Below are 22,483 nucleotides of genomic sequence, written 5' to 3' on the forward strand. Positions count from 1 at the left end.
AAAATGATCACAAGAACGGTGAGCAAAAATCCCAGAACCACACGGGAGGACCTAGTGAATGACCTGCAGAGGGCTGTGACCAACGTAACAAAGGCTACCATCAGTAACACACTATGCCGCCAGGGACTCCGATCCTGCAGTGCCAGACGTGTCCCCCTGCGCCAGTACATGTCCGGGCCCGTCTGAGGTATGCTAGAGAGCATTTGGATGATCCAGAAGAGGATTGGGAGAATGTCATATGGTCAGATGAAACCAAAGTAGAACTGTTTGGTAGAAACACAACTCTTCGTGTTTGGAGGAGAGAGAATGCTGAGTTGCAACCAAAGAACACCATACCTACTGTGAAGCATGGGGGTGGCAACATCATGCTTTGGGGAGGTTTCTCTGCAAAGGGAACAGGACGACTGATCCATGTACATGAAAGAATGAATGGGGCCATGTATTGTGAGATTTTGAGTGCAAACCTCCTCCCATCAGCAAGGGCATTGAAGATGAAACGTGGCTGGGTCTTTCAGCATGACAATGATTCCAAACACACTGCCCGGGCAACAAAGGAGTGGCTTCGTAAGAAGCATTTCAAGGTCCTGGAGTGGCCTAGCCAGTCTCCAGATCTCAACCCCATAGAAAACCTTTAAAGGGAGTTGAAAGTCTGTGTTGCCCAGCAACAGCCCAAAACATCACTGTTCTAGAGGAGATCTGCATGGAGGAATGGGCCAACATACCAGCAACAGTGTGTGACAACCTTGTGAAGACTTACAGAAAACGTTTGACCTCTGTCATTGCCAACAAAGGATATATAACAAAGTATTGAGATGAACTTTTGATATTGACAAAATACTTATTTTCCACCATAATTTGCAAATACATTCTTTCAAAAATCAGACAATGTGATTGTCTGGATTTGTTTCCACATTTTGTCTCTCATAGTTGAGGTATACCTATGATGACAATTACAGGCCTCTCTCATCTTTTTAAGTGGAAGAACTTACACAATTGGTGGCTGACTAAATACTTTTATTGCCCCACTGTATAGTTTGGCAAATAAAAACACACAACGGCCCTGTGGGTCAGTAGAGGCCTCACATAATTCAAAGTGTACAGATTTTGATATGAGTATGGATACTGTCCTAAAATTTGATGTGTGGACCGAATGGAACACCCATCCAACCCACGGACGGCGTAGGGCCATCTGTAGCTTTCCCTCCACAACCAGCGCCACTACAAAAGCTCTCTGTTTCTTAAGGAATGTGAAGGCAGCCGAATGCTTAATTTTCTCGCACAGGCCCCTCACATTACAACTAAGAAATTTTAGGGACGCCATATACAATTCTTCGCACAATGACGTGCCCCAGTCCCATTAACCCTCCAGTCTTCTGTGGACTGGTGCCCAGAGATCCTCTGACTCACATACATCATTAACTGTAGTGAACATAGCATAGCATAAATGTATCACTTTGAAATTAAGCATTTTTGTTTTACCTGTGCCCCGATTACATCATACACTTTTGTACTCAACGGAAGTATTGTCCCCCTCCCCGCCCTACACCCTTTCCAACTGGTGCAGGCATAACCCCTGAACATAACCTGAACTGCAATCAAGGAAAAAAACAGTTACTTGAAAGAAGGTGTAATAAACTGAGCCACTGCGGTCTTGAGATGTATCGGAGTGTCACCCAGAATAGGAGAAAGTCATACGGCTTAGTAAGGTAGCCCCTGGTATATGCATGTAAAATAGTGGACATGTCTCTACAGTGACTCCAATCATCCTGACCGCGTTTCCTAGAGGTGCATGGGGCAAAGTCACGCTGCACTTTACTTTTAGCTGGTAGGACTGCTACAGTCCCGAGGCTCCTGCTACCAATGTAGCATAAAGGGGTACCAAGTGGTGACTCAGTTCAATGCGTGCAGTTTGTGTCCCACAGTTCCTGATGTGCACATGTCCTAACATGGGTAGGGGGATGTGGCAGAGTGTTCAGCCAGAGTGCTATGCCCAGTTGGTTCCACAACAATAACAACAGGTCGACATAAAGTATGGTAAAAAAGTCTGGGCTGTCTATAGAACTCTGCAAGGCAACTTGCAGGACATTTTTGTGCAGCATAAGGTAATGAGCATCATACTTACAGTATCATCAATCTGCCTTCTCAGGGGTTGCTCGACGCTCTATCTAGGTGATTACTTCATTAGGGTCCTCAAAAAAGGATACTCGGCCGTCATGTTCTGCTCTAAGGCGAGCTGGGAACAGCAAGGCGTATTTGATGTGATGGTTCCTCAATCTGCGTTTGGCCTCCATAAAGCCCTGGTGGTGACGCTGGACCTCCGCCGAGAAGTCAGGGAGCACCCTGCGGGGGTGGTCTGGCCGGTATGCAGTGTGCTCTTTCAACTGCTAGCATGGGGGAGAAGGCCTCTACCATAGGATGTGATTAGTAATTGTTCCAAGAATGTGGTGGTTTCTCTACCTTCTGCCCCCTCCGGGAGGCCAGTAAGGTGCAGATTATACCTCCTGAGCCTGTTCTCCATAACATCTTGTTTGGAGAAAAGCTGGTGTATATGCTGTTTCATGCGGTCTGAGCTCATCTGCAATGGCGGGATGGCATCCTCCACGGTGCTCAGGAGGGTCTCTGTGGTCTTGACCCGGTCACGGAGCTTTTGCAGGTCTTGTCTGATTGAGATGTCTACCTTAACGTCTTCAATCTGAGTAGTAAGTGAGGTTCGGCAGAACGTTATCGCTTCCAGGAGCTTGTCTGTGTCTCCCGCTATCCTCTCCTCCCCTGCCTTTGCAGCACCATCATCTTCCTCTGTCTCCTCTCTATCCTGTCGGCGGTATTGATCCAGCTTCGCCGCGGCTGTTTTCTGCACCTTCGATGGAGACATGGTGTCCGGAGTCTGGGGTAGCTAGTGAGGTAGGTCAGGTGCCAGAAGATTGTCTGTGGATCTGAGCATGTTGTTGATTGTTGGCTCAATGGATGGTGCTCTTCGGCAAGCGTCCTACTCCATATATCGTCAAACCACGCCCCCCCCTTACACAGAAAGCCAGAAAGCTTTTAAGGAATCTCTTCAACTTGCGTTTTTAGGGCTTTTTTGCTCACTCCGAGGGGGTCAGTTCCACCTGATATCTGATATTTCTGCCTCTCTCTCGTCTGTTCCACAGGATTGAGATGAAGCATTCAGGTGATTTTTATCACACTTGCCCAGAAGAATGTAATACTTGTACATACTCAGTCTCCTAGCAGACACTCGGAGGGCCCTTCTGGATGATCCAATCCACCATCCTGCTTCTCAATCTCTGACTTTAACAGCTTGGCTGTTATAAAGTATAACTAAAGACAAAACTTTTCTAAAGTTTGGATGGTTCTTCATAAAATCTTATGACCCTTGCATTGTTCAGAGCCATTCGCTGTGTTAAGAGAATGGTCTGTTATCAGTCAGAACTGTGTGCCCAAAAGGTAATACCTCAATAATTCTAGTGGCCAGACATTCCCTTTCCACTTTTGAATAGTTCTCTACAGGTGTTCGTTGCCGGCTGAGGTATGCTTTTGGATGTTCTTCCCTATTAATTTTTTTGTATTAGACTGCTCCCAGGCCAATATCGGAGGCATTTGTGTGTGCAAGAAATTTTTGACAGTTGGGGCTGGTTAGCCCTGTCCCTTACCCAAGCCTTTGGCTTTAGAAAATCTCTGTCTTCTTATTCCAAATTCACCATGGTGGGCTTGTTCCTGTTGGTGAGATCAGTAAGTAAAACTGCTATTGTAGCAAAGTTAGGCACAAACCTCTGGTAGGATCCTACAGTCTGGAACAACAGACTGGGGGGGCATCAGATACAGGAGAAAACTGTCCTAGCTGTCAGTAAATGTGCTGCCACCAAACACTGCCTTCCCCAGCAATCTCCACAGATTGTCCCAGACCAGCATAAACAGATTAAATGATTGAGGGGAGGCTGTATCATCTCCCAAGTCTCGACCTGCTCGCCCTCCCTAGGATGCTGTTCTGTAAAGCTGTCTTGCACTCAACGGGAAAGTTAGCCAGGTAGAGTAAATAGACTGTATGTATGAGAGAGTGTGTATTTGTGTGTATGTATTTCTGTTTGTGTGTATGTGCATGTCAGTGCATGAATGTTTGATATGTGTGGGTGTTTGTATGTATGCAAGAGTGTGTGTATGTTTTCAAAACACCTCAAAGGGGGGGGGTCACTGCTGCGCTTTGAATAAAGGGGGTTGGAATTAATCATATGGATTGCTGTGCACTAGGGTGAATATACTACTGACGCCTGCAACACTATGTTACATGCTCCTTACAGACTGTTTGCTGTGCTGTGGGATCCTGTAAGTCCTGACTCCTTCACTCTGGTCACTGGGCTGTACATTACTTTTACTCCTGTTTTCTGCATTCTGTATATTACTAATTTTTGATCTCTTCACAATGTACATTACACACTTCTTACACAGTTTGTCAGGTTGAAAAAAAGACACTAGTCCATCTAGTCCAACTAATTAACCCCTGACCTTCTGACCTTTATACTTTGCTTGCTGTATTGTATGCTACTTTTACTCCTGACCCCTGCACTCTATACGTTGCACACTCCTGACCACTGCACGCTGTACATTACACACTTCCCATTCCTACACTCTGTACCTGGGTATGACGATCAGGTGTGGGTAAGACAAATGGATTCTCTTTGCTCTGAGCATGGGATTGGCCTTGTCCTGACACTGCCTAGAAAAGCTCCCAGATACCAGGCTTCTTCAGGGCCTATTGTTCATTTTTTTGGATTGGCTGTAAACCTGGAATCTAGAAATGCCTAATCTTTTGTAGTTTAAAATCTTTTAATCTACATTAGAGAACTAGGATAGAGCAGCTACACCTACTTCATGTTAGTGCAGAGCAGCCATGTGGTGGAACCATTTGCTTCTGTGTGCAGGCACAAGCATCAAGCCAGCTGACAATGCTAACAGTGCCAGGCAGGAGCAGAGGCATTTAGCATTATTTTACAGTGGCAAAGCTTTTTGTGTCAGCTAGAGACCTCACCAGCAAGTGTCTGTATATGGAAAGGATAGTGCCAGCAAGTGTCATGAATGCTGATAATAATGTGCCAGTATCCATAGAAGAAGTGGAACAGCATCTGACAAGTCACCAAGCAGGTATTATCCTAAAGCTTAGTACACACAATTAATTTTTTTTTTGTCGTTCAACCTAGCAGGCTGAAAGAAAAAAAACTGAAGAGCTTGCAAGGAGCAGTTGTACTAAATATGCGATGTTAGTACAGCAATTTTCCACACCGAGCTATTGTGTTCTGACAGGGGGATGCCCCCCTGTGCCATAACACACCGGTCAGCGCTCTCAGTCAATCAAATGCCAATTGGCAGACCTTTATCGGTCATGCCCCTTCGACAGAAGCCAGGCAAACGTCCGGCTTCTGTCAGACCTGCTGTAGTACACACGGGCTGGATGTCGGCCGGTTTCTATTGAACTGACCTATGCCGCCTAATATTCAGCCCTTTAGATTGGGAGCTGGACCAAGCCAAGTGTCAAAATGATCAAAGTATATGACCCAATAACTTACAGAGAAGTCACAAAAATATCTGCTATCACACCACAAGTTAACCACGCCTCAAAGTAGATAATTTCCTCTACATCACCTCCAGCACTTCCCACTAGAAAAACAACATTTTCATTGGGCATTTAACAAGCATTCTTGATGCTTTTTCAATGCTTCTAAACGCGTAATAAATGCTATAGGTGCATTAATAACCACTTCAGCCCCGGAAGATTTTACCCCCCTTCCTGACCAGAGCACTTTTTACAATTTGGCACTGCGTCGCTTTAACTGCCAATTGTGTGGTCGTTCAACGCTGTATCCAAACAAAATTTGCGTTCTTTTTTTCCCCACAAATAAAGCTTTCTTTTGATGGTATTGGATCACCTCTGCGGTTTTTATTTTTTGCGCTATAAACAAAAATGAGCGACAATTTAAAAAAAAACAATATTTTTAACATTTTGCTATAATATCCCCCATTTTTTTTTTTTAATTTCATTAGTTTAAGCCAATATATATTCTTCTACATATTTTTGGTAAAAAAATCGCAATAATCGTATATTGATTGGTTTGCACAAAAGTTATAGCGTCTGCAAACTATGGGAAAGATTTATGGCATTTTTATTATTATTAATTTTTTTTTTTCTAGTAATGGCGGGATCTGCGATTTTTAGCGGTACTGCGACATTGCGACGAACAGATCGGAGACTTTTGAAATTTCTTTGGGACCATTGGCCTTTATACAGCGATCAGTGCTATAAAAATGCACTGATTACTGTGTAAATGTCACTGGCAGGGGAGGGGTTAACACTAGGGGGTGATCAAGGGGTTAATTGTGTGTTCCCTCAGTGTGTTCTAACTGTATGGGGATAGGATTGATTAGGAGAGGAGACATATATAGTTTTTCCTACTTAGTAGGAACAAACAATGTGGCTCCTCTCCTCTGACAGCACAGGGATTTGTGTGTTTACGCCCGTGCCCTCTGGTGGCCAAAGAAGATAGGATGTACCCATACGGGATTTCACCCAGGGGAGCCATTCTGCTGCAGTATATCTGCGTGACATGGTCGGGAACCAGTTAATGAACGTACCTTTATTAGTCATAATCAACACACATGTGAACAAACCCCTAAGATGCAGGAGAAATAAAATGTTTTTTTTTTCTTTGTTGCACATGGCTGTGTATATAATATTTTTTTCTCCACTCTTGTATAACAGACCAGTATGTAAATTAACTTTTGTTCTGTGAACTTTTGCATTATTGTATCATTGTAGATATCTAGTTGTCAAAGGACTTTCTATCAGGTTATACTATTTACACAGAAAATTCTGTTTGGTTTCAGAGTTCTAAATGTTTGTCGACACTGGGTGGAACATCACTTCTATGACTTTGAACGAGATGCAGACCTATTAGTGCGTTTAGAAGAATTTATAGGAACAGTCAGAGGTATGGCCTTGTGTCTACATTTCAAAATATGGGTTCACGTTTACTGGAAATCTAGTTGCTGGGCAATTTTCACATTCTTCTTGTGTTTAAAGTACTTGTCAGTATTATTGCTTTCTGTTAGACAGTTACTTCTAATTTCCTATCCTATTAACAAAATTGTTACTGGGACATGGAGAAAAGGCAAATCTCTGTTTTTATGTGGGCACATATAGAGGGCTCTTTAAATGTACAGAAAAAAAAATGTTCTTGCTGATGTCACAACAGTCTTAGGCCTTATTTATGTTTCTTGCAGTTCTAAACTTTTTGCTGTTTAGCAGTAACAGAGTGCATTGTTTTTTTGTTTTTTTTAAAGGGCTTGTTAACAACATCAAGGTTTTGTGATAAAAGGCTTTAAAAAAAAAATGTGTTGCGTGCATCATTTTCTGCCCTTTCCCTCCCTATTATAGTCCCTGATAATGCTTTGAAATCTGTCGCAGAATGCTTAGAACAATCCATGTTTAGTGATTTTACAGGAAATAACACACAAAACGCCCCATGCTTTTTAAAACCACTAGCAAATGATGCACAAAATGCTTGTCAGTGCTTACTAATATATTGCCAACAGTTTTCAACTATTGCTGAAATTAGTGAGCCCTATTCAGAAATCTCATGATGTCCAAATTTTCACAGAATGCATGGGTTAGAAATGTTTGTAAGAAATTGGTATAAATTTACCGTAAGCACATGGAAAACGTCTATTTGTTTTGGTCTTTTAAATTGTAAAGCAAAACTGCAATCAGACCATTAAAGGCAATGTTGGAATATACTGCGTATATGTTTCTTGCTCTATATATCAAAGGATTCATATATTTGCACATCCAATCTTGAGATTTTACACGTTTTCCAGAATGCACAGCAAGCCAGGTGACACACACACAGTTCTTGATAAATTTATCCTGCCGGTTCAAAAATTTGGCTTCCCTTGTCATCTCTCTGCCCCCAGCCTGCAATTAGCAAAATTATCTTTCTGTCTGGCAAAGGTGTGCATATCACAAGAAAAGCTGGCTAAAATTACAAATAGATTTGCATGTAAAGCAGTAAATATATATGTATTTCAACTGCATTTTTAGCTACTTGTCTGTAGTCCAGCTTTAGGGTCCATGCAAACTGGCTTAAAGGAGAAGTCCAGCCTGAGCTCGTTTGTCTGGGCTTCTCCTACAGGTCACAGGAGTGCAATTTGTTTTGCACTCCTTTGACCCATTTTCAGCAAAGAGCGGTCTGCAGTCCACTCATTGCTGACGTCACACAGATCAGTCCAGGCACCGCGCCATCCCGACTCTGGAAGTCTGGATCCGCCAGGTGCATGGACTGATGGCTGTCTCAGCTAGCCACTGAGGGGCGGAGAAGGCCGCTCCCCGCCCCTCCATAGCTCCACGCTCCAGTGAGTGTGGAGGAGCACAGCAGGAGAGCTGCTGATTGACAGTCAACAGCTCTCTGCTCAGGAAGCTGAGAGAACCGAGCCATTGGCGGTGTTCGATGGCTAGGTTCTCAGTGCAGAGGCGGCAGGGGACATAGGCAGCATCAGACCGATGCTGAATCCACCTAGGTTGCATCCACCTAGGTAAGTATGATTATGGGAAAAAAAAAATTCTCATACGTCTCTTTTAAAAAAAGCTTCTTTTACAGAAATTTTGCCTTTTGCCTGTAGAAGCAGCTCAATGTTATCCTATGTGTCCATGCACATTAGGACGTTTAGAGCAGTGTTAATTTCGTTGACAAAATTAACACTATTTTAGTCAACTAAAATACGACTAAAACTAAAATGGCCTTTTAGTCAAAAGACTATGACTAAAACTAAATCGAAAATTGACAAGATTAACACTACCCTGCTTTTCCATTTTTAAATCGGCAACACAATTCCACCTAGAGCCTATAATAATAGCACATTAAAGTTTAAACGTATTGCATAAGGATAAGTAAGGGGCATCTACTAAGCTACCGAAAGAGAAAAAATTAAGAAAAAGGCTTTTCTTTTTTTTCTTAATATTTAGTGTTGGTAATCTACTCGGGTAATATGTGCAATGGCATTACAGCCAATAGAATTTACAGTTTTTTGTGGTTTTTTGTATTTTAAAGTTGCATTTCTGTTTGGCAAAAAGCAATATTTTTGTTTTGTTATTTATAAAGACTTTCTATATCACAATGGCTAAATCTGTGTCTGTAGTGCATGTTCAAGGCTGCTTTCGCACTGGGGCGGGCGGGCGTTGATGCTAAAACGCTGCTAGTTCTAGTGGCGCTTTACTGTCGTTTTAGCGGTGCTATTCGTCCGCTAGCAGGGCGCTTTTAACCCCTGCTAGCGGACGAATAAAGGGTTAAATGTGTCCGTGTAGTGCTGCTGCCCGAAGCGCTTTTCAGGCGCTTCAGCAGTGGTGCCCATTCATTTCAATGGGCAGGAGTGGTGTATACACTGCTCATCCGTCGCCCCAAAGATGCTGCTTGCAGGACCTTTTTTAGCGTCCTGCCAGCGCATCGCCCCAGTGTGAAAGCACTCGGGCTTTCACACTGGGACTGCAGGGGAGGCGTTTTTAAGGCGCTTTACAGGTGCTATTTTTAGCCCAAAAGCGCCTGAAAAACACCTCAGTGTGAAAGGGTTCTAATACCATAAATAATAATGTTATTAGATTTTTACTCCAGGAGTACTATATATAATTACTTTGGAAATTCTAGAGAAATGTTTAAATGATGCATTACAACTTAACTAAACCCATTAGATTTAGTTGACTAAAATGTATGAGATTTTAGTGAACTAAATTGTACTAGAGGTTTTAGTTGACGAAAATATGACTAAAACAATTCAGATGACTAAAATACGACTAAAACTAAAATGGCATTTTAGTCAAAATTTGACATCAAAATTTGATGTAAAAATTATATTTTAAGCTCAGCGTTTAGAGGCAGAAAAACTTCTCAGAAGTGACTCGTGCTGATAACAAAGGAACAAAGCACCAGAGAGAAGCAACCTTTAGAGCTTTGGAGAGGGATAACTAAACATTACCGATTTTATATGTGCTGTGCTCAGATTCCAAGACTGAGGTTTACATTCACTTTAACCCGTTCGCGTCAGCTGCACGCAAATATGCAGCCCCTAGGCGCCTGGTCCTTGGTGCTGAAAGGCCGCATATTTGTGGGAATTGCTGTCACTAGAGCTGTTCTGAAAGCGCGTGCTCCTAGCACAGTTACTGGGGCCTAACCGAAAGCTTGTGATCGGGAGTTTTTGAATCAAGTGACCGCTATGACAGCCAATCACGGTGGTCTTAAGCCCTGCCCCGCCTCGCCCCCTGGCGTCATAAACCTCTTAAATGACCGGGAGGCGCCGGTGTTCAATCAGATAGTGCTCGCTATTGAGACTTGCCCAGGATTTACCACGCATGCACCGTACGGAACAGCACAACTGCCGGTTTTATGATCAGCTGTTGTGATGGTGAGACGGCGCCTGCACACAATAGCCGGCGGAAGAATTTTTTCTGTCTGATTGTGCCTGGTGCTGGCGAGGCGTGTTCATGTCGGCGAGGGGGGGAATTTGTACATGTTGGGGGCAGATTTTTAAATGATGGCCACTGCTGCAAAACAAATTTTATTATGCTATTTTTCCTGGACGTTTGCGGGGCATGCCCATCTTTTAAAAATCCGCACTTATCATGTACAAATCCCCCCCCCCCACCAACATGAGGCATCATTTAAAAATCCGCCCCATCTTTGCAGCACTGCCCATAATGTTACATCCGCCCCCAACATGTACAAATTCGCCCCTCACTGACATGAGCACGCCTCGGCAGCGAGAGGCACAATCTACCAGAATAATTTCTTCCGTCGACTATTGTGCACAGGCGCCGTCTCGCCCTCACAACAGCTGATCGTAAAATCAGCTGCTGTGCTGTTCCGTATGGAGCATTTGCCGTAAATCCCAGGCACTTCTTAACAGCGAGCACTATCCGACAGAACACCGGCGCAAAGAGGTTAAGCATCTCTCTACTGGATCTCAGTCTATGTAAAAAATATAAGGGTCAGGAAATCCATTTGCGGTAGAAAAAAAAACTGTGTCCTCACTGAATCCTTGGGACTTACTATGATATCCAGGCTAAGTTGTTATTGTAGAGATAATTTCCTTTGGATTTCAATGTCTTGTATTTGCCTTTTTTCATTTTTCCTCAGAGGCTATTCTCTGTTAATTGTACTATGTGCTTTGCTGAAGGACGAAATAGAAATGATAAATGTCAAAAATGTTATGGCTAATCGGTGTAATGTCTAATTGGTATGCTGCAATATATTCCATTTTTGTTTTTTGGTTTATTACTTCTTTAACCTGTTGCCTCCCATGTAACACATACACTATGTTACTAAAAGTATTGAAATGCCTGCCTTTACACGCACATGAAATTTAATGACATCCCAGTCTTCGTCCGTAGGGTTAAATATTGAGTTGGCTCACCCTTTGCAGCAAAACAGCTTCAACTCTTCTGGGAAGGCTGACAAGTTTACTAGTGTGTCTATGGAAATGTGTGACCATTCTTCCAGAAGCGCATTTATGAGGTCAGGCACTGATGTGGACGAGAAGGCCTGGCTCGCAGTCTCTGCTGTAATTCATCCCAAAGGTGTTCTATCGGGTTGAGGTTAGGACTCTGTGCAGGCCAGTCAAGTTCCTCCACCCCAAACTCGCTCATCCATGTCTTTATGGACCTTGCTTTGTGCACTGGTGCGCAGTGATGTTGGAACAGGAAGGGGCCATCCCTAAACCATTTCCATAAAGTTGGGAGCGTGACATTGTCCAAAACGTCTTGGTATGCTGACGCCTTAAGAGTTCCCTTCACTGGAACTAAGGGGCCAAGCCCAACCTCTGAAAAACAACCCCACACCATAACCCCCCCCCCCCCACTAAAAAAAGCAAGGTCCATAAAGACATGGATGAGCGCGTTTGTGGTTGGGGAGCTTGACTGGCCTGCTCAGAGTCTTGACCTCAACCCGATAGAACACCTTTGGGATGAAGAGACTGCGAGCCAGGCCTTCTCGTCCACATCAGTGCCTGACCTCATAAATGCGCTTCTGGAAGAATGGTCAGCATAGACACACTCCTAAACCTTGTGGACAGCCTTCCCAGAAGAGTGGAAACTGTTATAACTGCAAAGGGTGGGCCAACTCATTTAAATATTGAACCCTACGGACTAAGACTGGGATGCCAATCCTTTTGGTAATATAGTGTATGTGCAGCAGGAAAAGGGTGGGCTTTAATGCCCACACACCACAAATATGCGTCTCTGGACAGCTTGTGCTGAGGTGCTGATAGTATGCTCCCTGCACAGAGCCCGAGCTGTCTGTCCCCACCAATGATTAGTTGCCAGCAGAACTGGCTCCTAATCATGTGACAGTGGTCACATGATCACCAATCCTTCCCACTCCTTGGTATACAGACCTCATTAAAGGGACGTTGGGTCTGGGCCAGAAAAGATTAAGGGAAATTTAAAAAACTGTATGTTTATGCTTTCTAAAAATGACATTGGTTTTGCTTATATGGTGGCTAATTTTTTTTTTTTTTTTTAAATGACAGAGTTTAAAAACTAAAATCCATTCTGATGTTACACTTGTATTTTTATAGGAAAAGCTATGAAAAAATGGGTGGAATCCATAACGAAGATCATCCTGCGAAAAAAACAGGCCCAAGCCAATGGACCTAGCCACAATATAACATTTGAAAGTTTGCCACCTCCCATTGAATGGCACATTAGTAGGCCTGGACAGATAGACACCTTTGACCTTCTTACATTACATCCCATTGAAATAGCCCGTCAGCTGACTTTATTAGAATCTGATCTCTACAGGTACTATTTCATAATATATTATTGATATCCAATAATACATGGTTTCAGTAGAGACGTCATATCCTGAATCACACATTATTAATACAGAATGAAAAGCTTCAAGTCAGCCACTACTACGTGCTCTAGAAAATCCACTGATAAATATCAATATATATTGAATATAACAAATATATATAATATAACAAATCCTAAGCCTCAGTTCCAAACTACTGAAGCAAGGATTGTTATTGGACAAAAAGCCAATATTTTGTCAGCAGGTGTCAAATGACCAAATCGCTCCAATGTACACATGCATATATATAGCCAAATATGCTGAAGATGCGGGTGCATGCTCTCAAGCTCATGATATGTACATGTATGGCCAACTTTTAATCACTGCTACTGTTTGAAAAGACGTGCTGCGCTATGCACCGCAATGCAAACTCGTGCTAATAAAATGATTATGAACATTCCAAAATTGTGCTGTATTCGTTAAAGATAGTGAGATTTCATCAATGTGTTAACACAAATTTATTGCACAGATAATAAATAGAATAAATTAATATATATGACACAATGAGGTTGATTTACTAAAGGCAAATATACAGTGTGCTACAAGAGGAAGCTCTGCTGATTTTCTATCATTTAATCATGTGCAAGCAAAAATGCAGTTTTTTTATTTTCCTTGCATGTTCTCAGATCTAGAGCAACTGCACTTGTGGTGCACTTGCAGTGCACAGACTACCGTATTTTCCGCACCATAAGGCGCACCGGATTATAAGGCGCAGTCTCAATTACGGGGACTATTTCTGTACTTGACCATACATAAGGCCCACTGCATTATAAGGCGCATGCTAAAACATACGGTCTACAAAAAAAACAAGCAAATAAAAGCCGTGGGGGGTTAATGCCCTACCCTTACCCAGGCCCGTGCATATGGGCTTCAATGAAAGCTTGCTTTAATGTCCAGTATCTGCAGACAATGCCAAATTAGTAAGTTAAACTTACTGGTCCCTGCAGGAATGATCAGCGGTATCACCAAAAGTAGATCGCCCAGCTCACAGGTAGGAGAAACATCGTCCACGCTGGAAAAACAGTTCATGTGAAGGGATGAATGACTTCCCGGTCCGTACGGGGATAGTTAGTAGTCTCACTGAGATTGGGGCGCTCCGCTCACACAGCGATACACACACCAGCCGTGTAGCACTGGTGTAGGAACCCACGTGATGTGGCTCCAGGCGGAGACTCAGAGCGCGTCAACAGTGTGCTAGTGCCCAGGTGTAAAAGGGGTTTGATGGATTTGTTTAGATTGTAGGTCTCCTTCAAAGTGGAGTGGTTGGTTTATCGCTGCCAACGTACGTCCCTGTGTCAGAGCGGGAAATTATTTTGAAACTCAGTGCACATATAAGGCGCACCGGATTATTAGGCGCACGGCCGATTTGGAGGAAAATATAAGGCTTTTAGGTGCGCCTTATAGTGCGGAAAATACGGTATTTGCCTTTAGTAAATCAACCCCAATGTCCAAAGTTCCAATATACATGTGCACATTCAAGATGTGCAAACAAAAATAAAAAATCACTATTCAAGGTGATTAGATGTGTTCCCAAGGAAGAAAACCTCCACTAACCCCAAAAGGCAAATGCTCACCACCTGGATTGACCCTCCCTACAAAGGTCATATGAGAAGGTCATGCACCACAACCCAAATGCGATCAAGGTTAAGGACCAGATCCAGTCTGTATATGTAAGCCAGATTGCTTCTCTGTGGGATTAAACAGCCCGGCACAACGTTTGCCTTGGTCAAGCATCCACAGAAAACATCTACCATATATACTCGAGTATAGGTCGTTCCGAATATAAGCCGAGGCCCCTAATTTACCACAAAAAACTGGGAAAAACGTATTGACCCGAGTATAAGCCGAGGGTGAGAAATGCAGCAGCTACTGTAAGTGGAAAAGAGGGTCAACAATGCCCATCTGCAGCTGCATGCCTCCCTGTGTCCTGTGCATGTGTCCCTGTGTCCTGTGCAGCCTACCTATGTCCTGTGCATGCCTCTGTGTGGCGATCTGCATCCTCCGTGTGCTGCTCTGCATCCACCGATCAGCGTGTGATAATACCATTCAGCGGCCATTCCATTGTTCAAAAGCATCGCCGCCTCCTCGTCTGTGATGAGCAGAACACTCCATTTCCCAGCAGTCAGCGGTCAGCCTTTCACAGACATTCTCATGGGCTGTACACTGACTGCAGGAAAATGGAGTGTTCTGCCTATCACAGACGAGGAGGCGCGGCTTTTGAACAGTGGAATGGCCGCCGAATGGTATTATCACACGCTGGCCGCCGTCTGTCTGCATGACACGCTGATCATGTAGGCAGACGGTGGTGAATCGAGTATAAGTAGAGGGGGGCATTTTCAGCCTAAAAAAAAGGGCTGAAAATCTCGACTTATACTCAAGTATATACGGTAATCTTCAGGCTCAGAAATAAAAGTGACAAACCATAGTGCTCACCGTAAAAAATAATAAACTCTTTATTACAATACCTCAATGAACTCACATGTAAAATGGCAAATGAATGCACCTCTCACAATCATCCAAAGGCAAGCAGTGTTGTCCTGGTGGAGAAAGCTCAATGCCACAGTAGTAAAGTCAAAAAACCCTCCCTCTCACTACTGTTTGGCTGACTACATAAAGAGATACTCCCATGCTGTACTAAAGTATGTTTGGTCAACTGAATCCTGGTGAGTTAAATATTGTAATCAGCAGTAGCATGCTGTCCGTTAAACATTCTAAAGGAACTGACATTTAGTGGCTCACGTGACTCTGGTATCTGGAGAGTTGCTTTTGTATCCAGTAAAGAGTTAAAAATAAGTTACGTGGTGTCTATACATTCTATTTTGTATAGGTAGATTTACAGCAATTAATGTTGAAGTAATACTAAAGTCTCCTCTTTTTTTTTTTCTTTAACCACTTCAGCCCCAGAAGATTTTGCCCCCTTCCTGACCAGAGCACGTTTTACAATTTGGCACTGCGTTGCTTTAACTGACAATTGCGCGGTCATGCAATGCTGTACCCAAACTAAATTTGCGTCCTTTTTTCCCACAAATAGTGCTTTCTTTTGGTGGTATTTGATCACCTCTGCGGTTTTCATTTTTTGTGCTATAAACAAAATAAGAGCGACAATTTTGAGAAAAAAAAAACAAACAATTTTTTACTTTTTGCTATAATATCCCCAAAATTAAAAGAAAAAATTCTTCATCGGTTTAGGCCAATATATATTCTTCTACGTATTTTTGGTTAAAAAAATCGCAATAATATATTAATTGGTTTGCGCAAAAGTTATTCCGTCTACAAACTATGGGAAAGATTTATGACATTTTTATTTATTTTTTTTTACTACTAATGGCGGTGATCTGCAATTTTTAGCGGTACTGTGATGGACAGATCTGACACTTTTGACAAATTTTTGGGACCATTGACATTTATACAGCGATCAGTGCTATAAATATGCACTGATTACTGTGTAAATGTCATCGGTAGGGAAGGGGTGAACACTAGGGGGCGATCAAGGGGTTAAATGTGTGTTCCCTAGGTGTGTTCTAACTGTGAGGGGATAGGACTGACTGGGGGAGGAGACATATCGTTGTTCCTACTTAGTAGTAATAATGTGTCTCCTCTCCCCTGACAGAGCCAGGATTTGTGTGTTTATACACACAAATCCCCGTGCTGGCTCTCGTGCACGTGATCGCGCCCGACGGCCATGCGCAGCGGGTGCGTGCCTCCGGCGGCTCTTAAAGGGGACCCCGTGCGGGGTTTTGCCCAGTGGTGCCATTGTGCCACAGTATATCTACGTGAGGCGGTTGGGAACCGATTAAAAATAACAAACATCTTGTACTTACCCACTGTATACGTCTATTCTCTCCTACTTCCCTAAGAATTGCTGTGATCTACTGGCCCCCTGGACCATTATCGACTTTCCTTGATGAGTTCTCTGACTGGCTACCCTACTTTCTCTCTTCGGAAATTCCCACAATCCTTCTCGGTGATTTCAACAGCCCTGCTAATACAAACACTCCTGCTACTTCTAAACTTCTTAGTCTAACCTCTTCATTTGACCTGAAGCAATGGGTACAGGCTTCTACTCACTCTGATGGCAACACCCTTGACCTTGTATTCTCCTACCTATGCACTCCATGCAACTTCTCAAACAATCCTTTTCCTCTCTCCGACCATCACCTTATTAGTTTCTTTCTTCCCCCTGTCTTCTTCCACCACCTTTCCCTCCAATCGCCTAACCATCACCCGTAGAAACTTTCGCAACTTCAACTCCTCTCTCCTCTATTCTGCTACTGACCACCTCTTTGACAAAATCTCTCCCTTGTCCTGCCCCAACCAAGCCACGTCCATCTACAATAAATCCCTGTCCTCCACCCTGGACAAGCTCGCTCCCCTCACTACACGCAGAATCAGGCCTCGACCCCTACAACCCTGGCAAACAGATGACACTAAAATTCTCAAAAAACGTAGTCGCACTCTTGAGCGTCTGTGGCACAAGACTAAGTCTCTCAAAGACTTCAACCAATACAAATCTGCCCTCCAAAAATACTATTCTTTCCTCCACACTGCCAAGCAAACCTATTTTACAGCTCTTATTAACACCTTCTCATCCAGTCCCCGTAAACTCTTCTCTACCTTCAACTCTCTACTTTGTCCTCCACCCACTGACTTACTCACTGCCCAGGAGATCGCTAATCACTTCAAAAACAAGATTGATACAATCCGTGATGAAATCTCCACTCTACAGGTATCTCCCCTAGCTAAGACCCCATGTCAACAGGTACAACTGACACTCCCCCTATTCAAATCTGCTACTACAGACGAAGTTGCTAAACTCCTTTCTATCGCCCACCTAACCATCTGTCCCCTGGACCCTATTCCCTCTCAAATGCTACGGTCGCCCTCTGGCTCCATCCTACACTCTCTAAACCCCTTCTTCAATCTCTCCCTCACCTCTGGCATCTTCCCCAATGCTCTAAAACATGCACTGGTCACTCCCATACTTAAAAAGCCGTCCTTGGACCCTACCAATCTTAACAACCTACTCCCTATCTCCTTGCTCCCCTTTTCCTCTAAACTACTTGAGCGCCTGGTTTACAACCAACTTAGTGACCACCTCATTAAAAACAACCTTCCTGATCCCCTTCAATGTGGATTTCGCCCTCAACACTCCACAGAAACTGCTCTTTTAAAACTCAAAAATGACCTACTAACTGCAAAAACCAATGGACAGCAAAAACCAATGGACACTATCTGTACTCCTACTTCTGGATCTTTCAGCTGCCTTTGACACGGTTGACCACCCCCTCCTCCTCAAAAAACTCTACTCCCTCGGTCTCCGTGACTGTGCTCTTCAGTGGCTCTCATCCTACCTATCCCAACGCACCTTCAGTGTCACTTACAATTCTACTTCCTCCACTCCTCTTCCCTTCTCTGTCGGGGTCCCCCAAGGTTCTGTTCTTGGACCTCTTTTATTTTCAATCTACACCTCTTCCCTGGGTCAGCTGATAGCCTCTCACGGCTTTCAATATAATTTCTATGCTGACGACACACAAATCTATCTCTCCACCCCTCAACTTACTCCATCAGTCTCCTCACGCATGACTAACTTACTAACCGACATATCTGTATGGATGTCACACCACTTCCTCAAACTCAACTTGTCCAAAACCGAGCTTATAATATTTCCTCCACCACGCGCCTCTTCACTTGACTTCTCTGTCAAGAGCAATGGCAAAACCATCCACCCATCCCCACATGTCAGGGTACTAGGTGTTATCCTGGATTCTGAACTCTCCTTTCGGCCCCACATCCAATCACTTTCCAAAGCTTGCCGCCTCAACCTCCGCAACATCTCTAAACTACGTCCATTTCTAACCAATGAAACCACAAAGCTCCTGATTCACTCCCTGGTTATCTCTCGCCTCGACTACTGCAACTCCCTCCTCATTGGCTTACCTTTAAATAGACTATCCCCCCTTCAGTCCATCATGAATGCTACTGCCAGACTCATCCACCTTACAAACCGCTCAGTGTCTGCTACCCCTCTCTGCCAATCCCTCCATTGGCTACCACTCACCCAACGAATTAAATTCAAAATACTAACAATAAGTTACAAAGCCATCCACAACTCTGCCCCCAGCTACATCACTAACCTAGTCTCAAAATACCAACCTAATCACCATCTCCGTTCCTCCCAAGACCTCCTGCTCTCTAGCTCCCTCATCACCTCCTCCCATATCCGCCTCCAGGACTTCTCCCGAGCCTCGCCCATCCTCTGGAATTCTCTACCCCAATCCGTCAGACTGTCTCCAAATTTATCCACCTTTAGGAGATCCCTGAAAACTTTCCTCTTCAGAGAAGCCTATCCTGCATCCATCAAACAACTGCACTATTTTCTCCATTAGCTCATCCCCCACAGCTATTACCCTTTTGTATAACTTGACCCTCCCTCCTAGATTGTAAGCTCTAACGAGCAGGGCCCTCTGATTCCTCCTGTATTGAATTGTATTGTACTTGTACTGTCTGCCCTAATGTTGTAAAGCGTTGCGTAAACTGTCGGCGCTATATAAATCCTGCATATTAATAATAATAACAATACCTGCCCTGTGCAGTGGTTTTGCACAGAGTAGCCCGGATCCTCCTCTTCTTGGGTCCCTCGCTGGCACCCCTGTCCCCTCCCTCCTATCGAGTGCCCCCTCCCCCAGCAAGCAGCTTGCTATGGGGGCACCCGAGCTGATCTACTGCTTTGTGTGTCCATTCAGACATGGAGACGCGGTTCCACCCTGCCCCCTTTATCTCCTCATTGACTGACTTTGATTGTCTCAGCCAACCAGGAGGGAGAGTTTCGGAACAGGCAAGGCACTTGTGCACATTTCTGGATTGAGATGGGGCTCGGATAAGTATGAGGGGGCTTGCTGCACACTGAAGGCAGAATGGCACGGCTGGGCGAAACAACGTTACCTTACTTCGCTTCGCCTTTTGGCCACTAGGGGCGCGCGTGCCCGCAGCGTGTGCCCGGAGCCAATGCGAGTGCCCAGCGGGCGCGATGACTGCCGGGCTCCCCCGATCGCTCATGACAGAGCGAGAACTTGGATCTGTGTGTGTAAACACACAGATCCTGGTTCTCTCAGGGGAGTAGAGACAGATCGTGTGTTCATACTTTGTATGGACACCGATCTCTCTTCTAGACAGTCCCATCCCCCCTACAGTTAGAACACACCTAGGGAACACAATTAACCCCTTTATCGCCCCCTAGTGTTAACCCCTTCCCTGCCAGTGACATTTATACAGTACTCAGTGCATTTTTATAGCACTGATCACTGTATAATTGTCAATGGTCCCAAAAATGTGTCCAATTTGTCCACCACAGTATCTCAGTCCCGATAAAACTCGCAAATCGCCGCCATTACTAGTTAAAAAAAAAAATAATAGCAAAAATGCCATAAATCTATTTCCTATTTTGTTGACGCTATAACTTTTGTGCAAACCAATCAATATACGCTTATTGCGATATTTTTTTTTTTTTTTTTACCAAAAATATGTCGAAAAATACATATCGGCGGCCTAAACTGAGTTTTTTTGATAAAAATGTGGGATATTTATTATAGCAAAAAGTAAAAGATATTTTCTTTTTAAATTGTCGCTCTTCTTTTGTTTATAGCGCAAAAAATAAAAACCGCAGAGGCGATCAAATGCCACCAAAAGAAAGCGTTATTTGTGGGAAAAAAGGACATCAATTTTGTTTGGATACAGCGTCGCATGACCGCACAATTGTCAGTTAAAGCGTCGCAGTGCCGTATCACAAAAAATGGCCTGGTCATTGAGCAGCCAAATCTTCCGGGGCTGAAGTCGTTAAGGAGAGTCTGTTTTTTCTGACCTTGATGGATTATCTGCCAGGAACCTATACATCTTACTGCACTTTTCTTTTTTTTTAATAGGGCTGTACAATCTTCAGAACTTGTTGGAAGTGTATGGACTAAGGAAGATAAAGAGATAAATTCCCCAAACCTTTTAAAAATGATCCGGCACACAACTAATCTCACATTGTGGTTTGAAAAGTAAGTTCATTGTCTATTTGCAGCAATTGTGTCTGATGTATCCAAACTGTTGTCTCTATTGCTCAGTTGATAACCTTCTTATAACTGTTGTCTTCACCAGATACCTTTTTTTTTTTATACAGAGAGAATGCAGAGTGGTATTTGTGACTGTTGTGCCTTTGGTAGCTTACCTTTAACCCTTTCACTGCCAGGCCCTGTGCTCCACTTTTAAACTTGGCTGGTCGGGCCATTTTTGCAGTTTTTCTATTGCTTTTTTATTTTTCCCTTTACAGCTTTCAGAGTTTATCAAACCCCCCCCCCCCCCCCAAACCATATATTTTCTGAAAGCACATGACTAGTAGAATACAAATAACAAATAAGGTGCTACTGATTTTTGCTAGTGATATTTTCGCTAAAAATACACTAAAATCATTATCAGCAGATAATAACACAGCACATTTTACAAAATTCCTACTAAATATTAAAGCTAACCTGTATTGACTTATAACCACTATTTGTAAGTTTTAGATTGCGCCTTTTTGCGAAATGGTGAAAATCGAACATAAACAAAAATGTAAATATCCAAGATTCTCTAAAAATCTACGGGTTTTCATTTTTCCCTTACAGCTTTCAGAGTTTGTTAAAGATCCCCCAAATCATATATTTTCTGAAAGCATATGACCTAAATAAAAGGAAGGATATTTGCGCAAATGTTTATCAAAACAATATATTCGCTAAAAATTCTCAAAAATCATTTTTAGCAGATATAAACACAACAAATTCCTGCTAAATTCCTACTAAATATAAAAGCTTAACCTTATTGATTTAATAAATAACTAATATTGATAATTTTTAAATTATGCTTTTTTGCAAAATAGTGAAAATTGAACATACACAAAAATGTAGATAACCACATTTCTCTAAAAATCTGAAGGTTTTCATTGTTCCTTTACAGCTTTCAGAGTTTGTTAAAGACCCCCCAAACCATATATTTTCTGGAAGCATAGGAGCAGTAGAATAAAAGTAAGGTGCTACTGATTTTTAAGCCCCCACGATATTTGTGCAGATGATTACCAAAGCATTATTTTCGCTAAAAATACACTAAAATCATTAATAGGGGATTCATACATGGCAGTTAAAACTGTATTGAGTTAAAAAAATAACAAATATTTGTACATAAATTGCACCTTTTTTGTGAAATGGTGAAAACTGAAGGTACGCAAAACTGTAAATAAAAACAATTTACTCAAAAAATCCAGTGGTTACCATTTTTCACTTACAGCTTTCAGAATTTGAAAAGACCCCTCAAACCAGACATTTTCTGAAAGCACATGACCTGTAGAATAAAAAAAGCGCTACTGATTTTTTGGGCCCCACAATTGTGCAAATGTTCATCATATCGCTATTTTCACAAAAAATACACTAAAATCATTAGTAGTGCACATAAACACAACATAACTGACAAAATTCCTGCTTAATTACTACTAAAGCATCATTTACATGTGGCACACTAAAGTGTACACCCATGGAGGGCCATGTTTACCCACACATCGATGCACAGGTGTTCTGTGTATCCCCGTACAG

The 22,483-nt window shown here is 43.0% G+C and overlaps 1 protein-coding gene across 2 annotated transcripts in view; it reads left to right on the forward strand.

The window, feature by feature from the left end:
- SOS1 (SOS Ras/Rac guanine nucleotide exchange factor 1) overlaps window positions 1-22,483 on the forward strand; it is a 519,460-nt gene that overhangs the window by 322,533 nt on the left and 174,444 nt on the right. For both annotated transcript variants that reach the window (XM_073627668.1, XM_073627669.1), the window contains 3 exons: window positions 6,874-6,977; window positions 12,607-12,829; window positions 20,801-20,920. In XM_073627668.1, coding sequence (XP_073483769.1) covers window positions 6,874-6,977; window positions 12,607-12,829; window positions 20,801-20,920 — 447 coding nt within the window. The remainder of the gene's footprint in view (window positions 1-6,873; window positions 6,978-12,606; window positions 12,830-20,800; window positions 20,921-22,483) is intronic.

Source organism: Aquarana catesbeiana, linkage group LG04 (genome assembly GCF_042186555.1).
Source record: "Aquarana catesbeiana isolate 2022-GZ linkage group LG04, ASM4218655v1, whole genome shotgun sequence".
NCBI classification, from domain to species: Eukaryota; Metazoa; Chordata; class Amphibia; order Anura; family Ranidae; genus Aquarana; species Aquarana catesbeiana.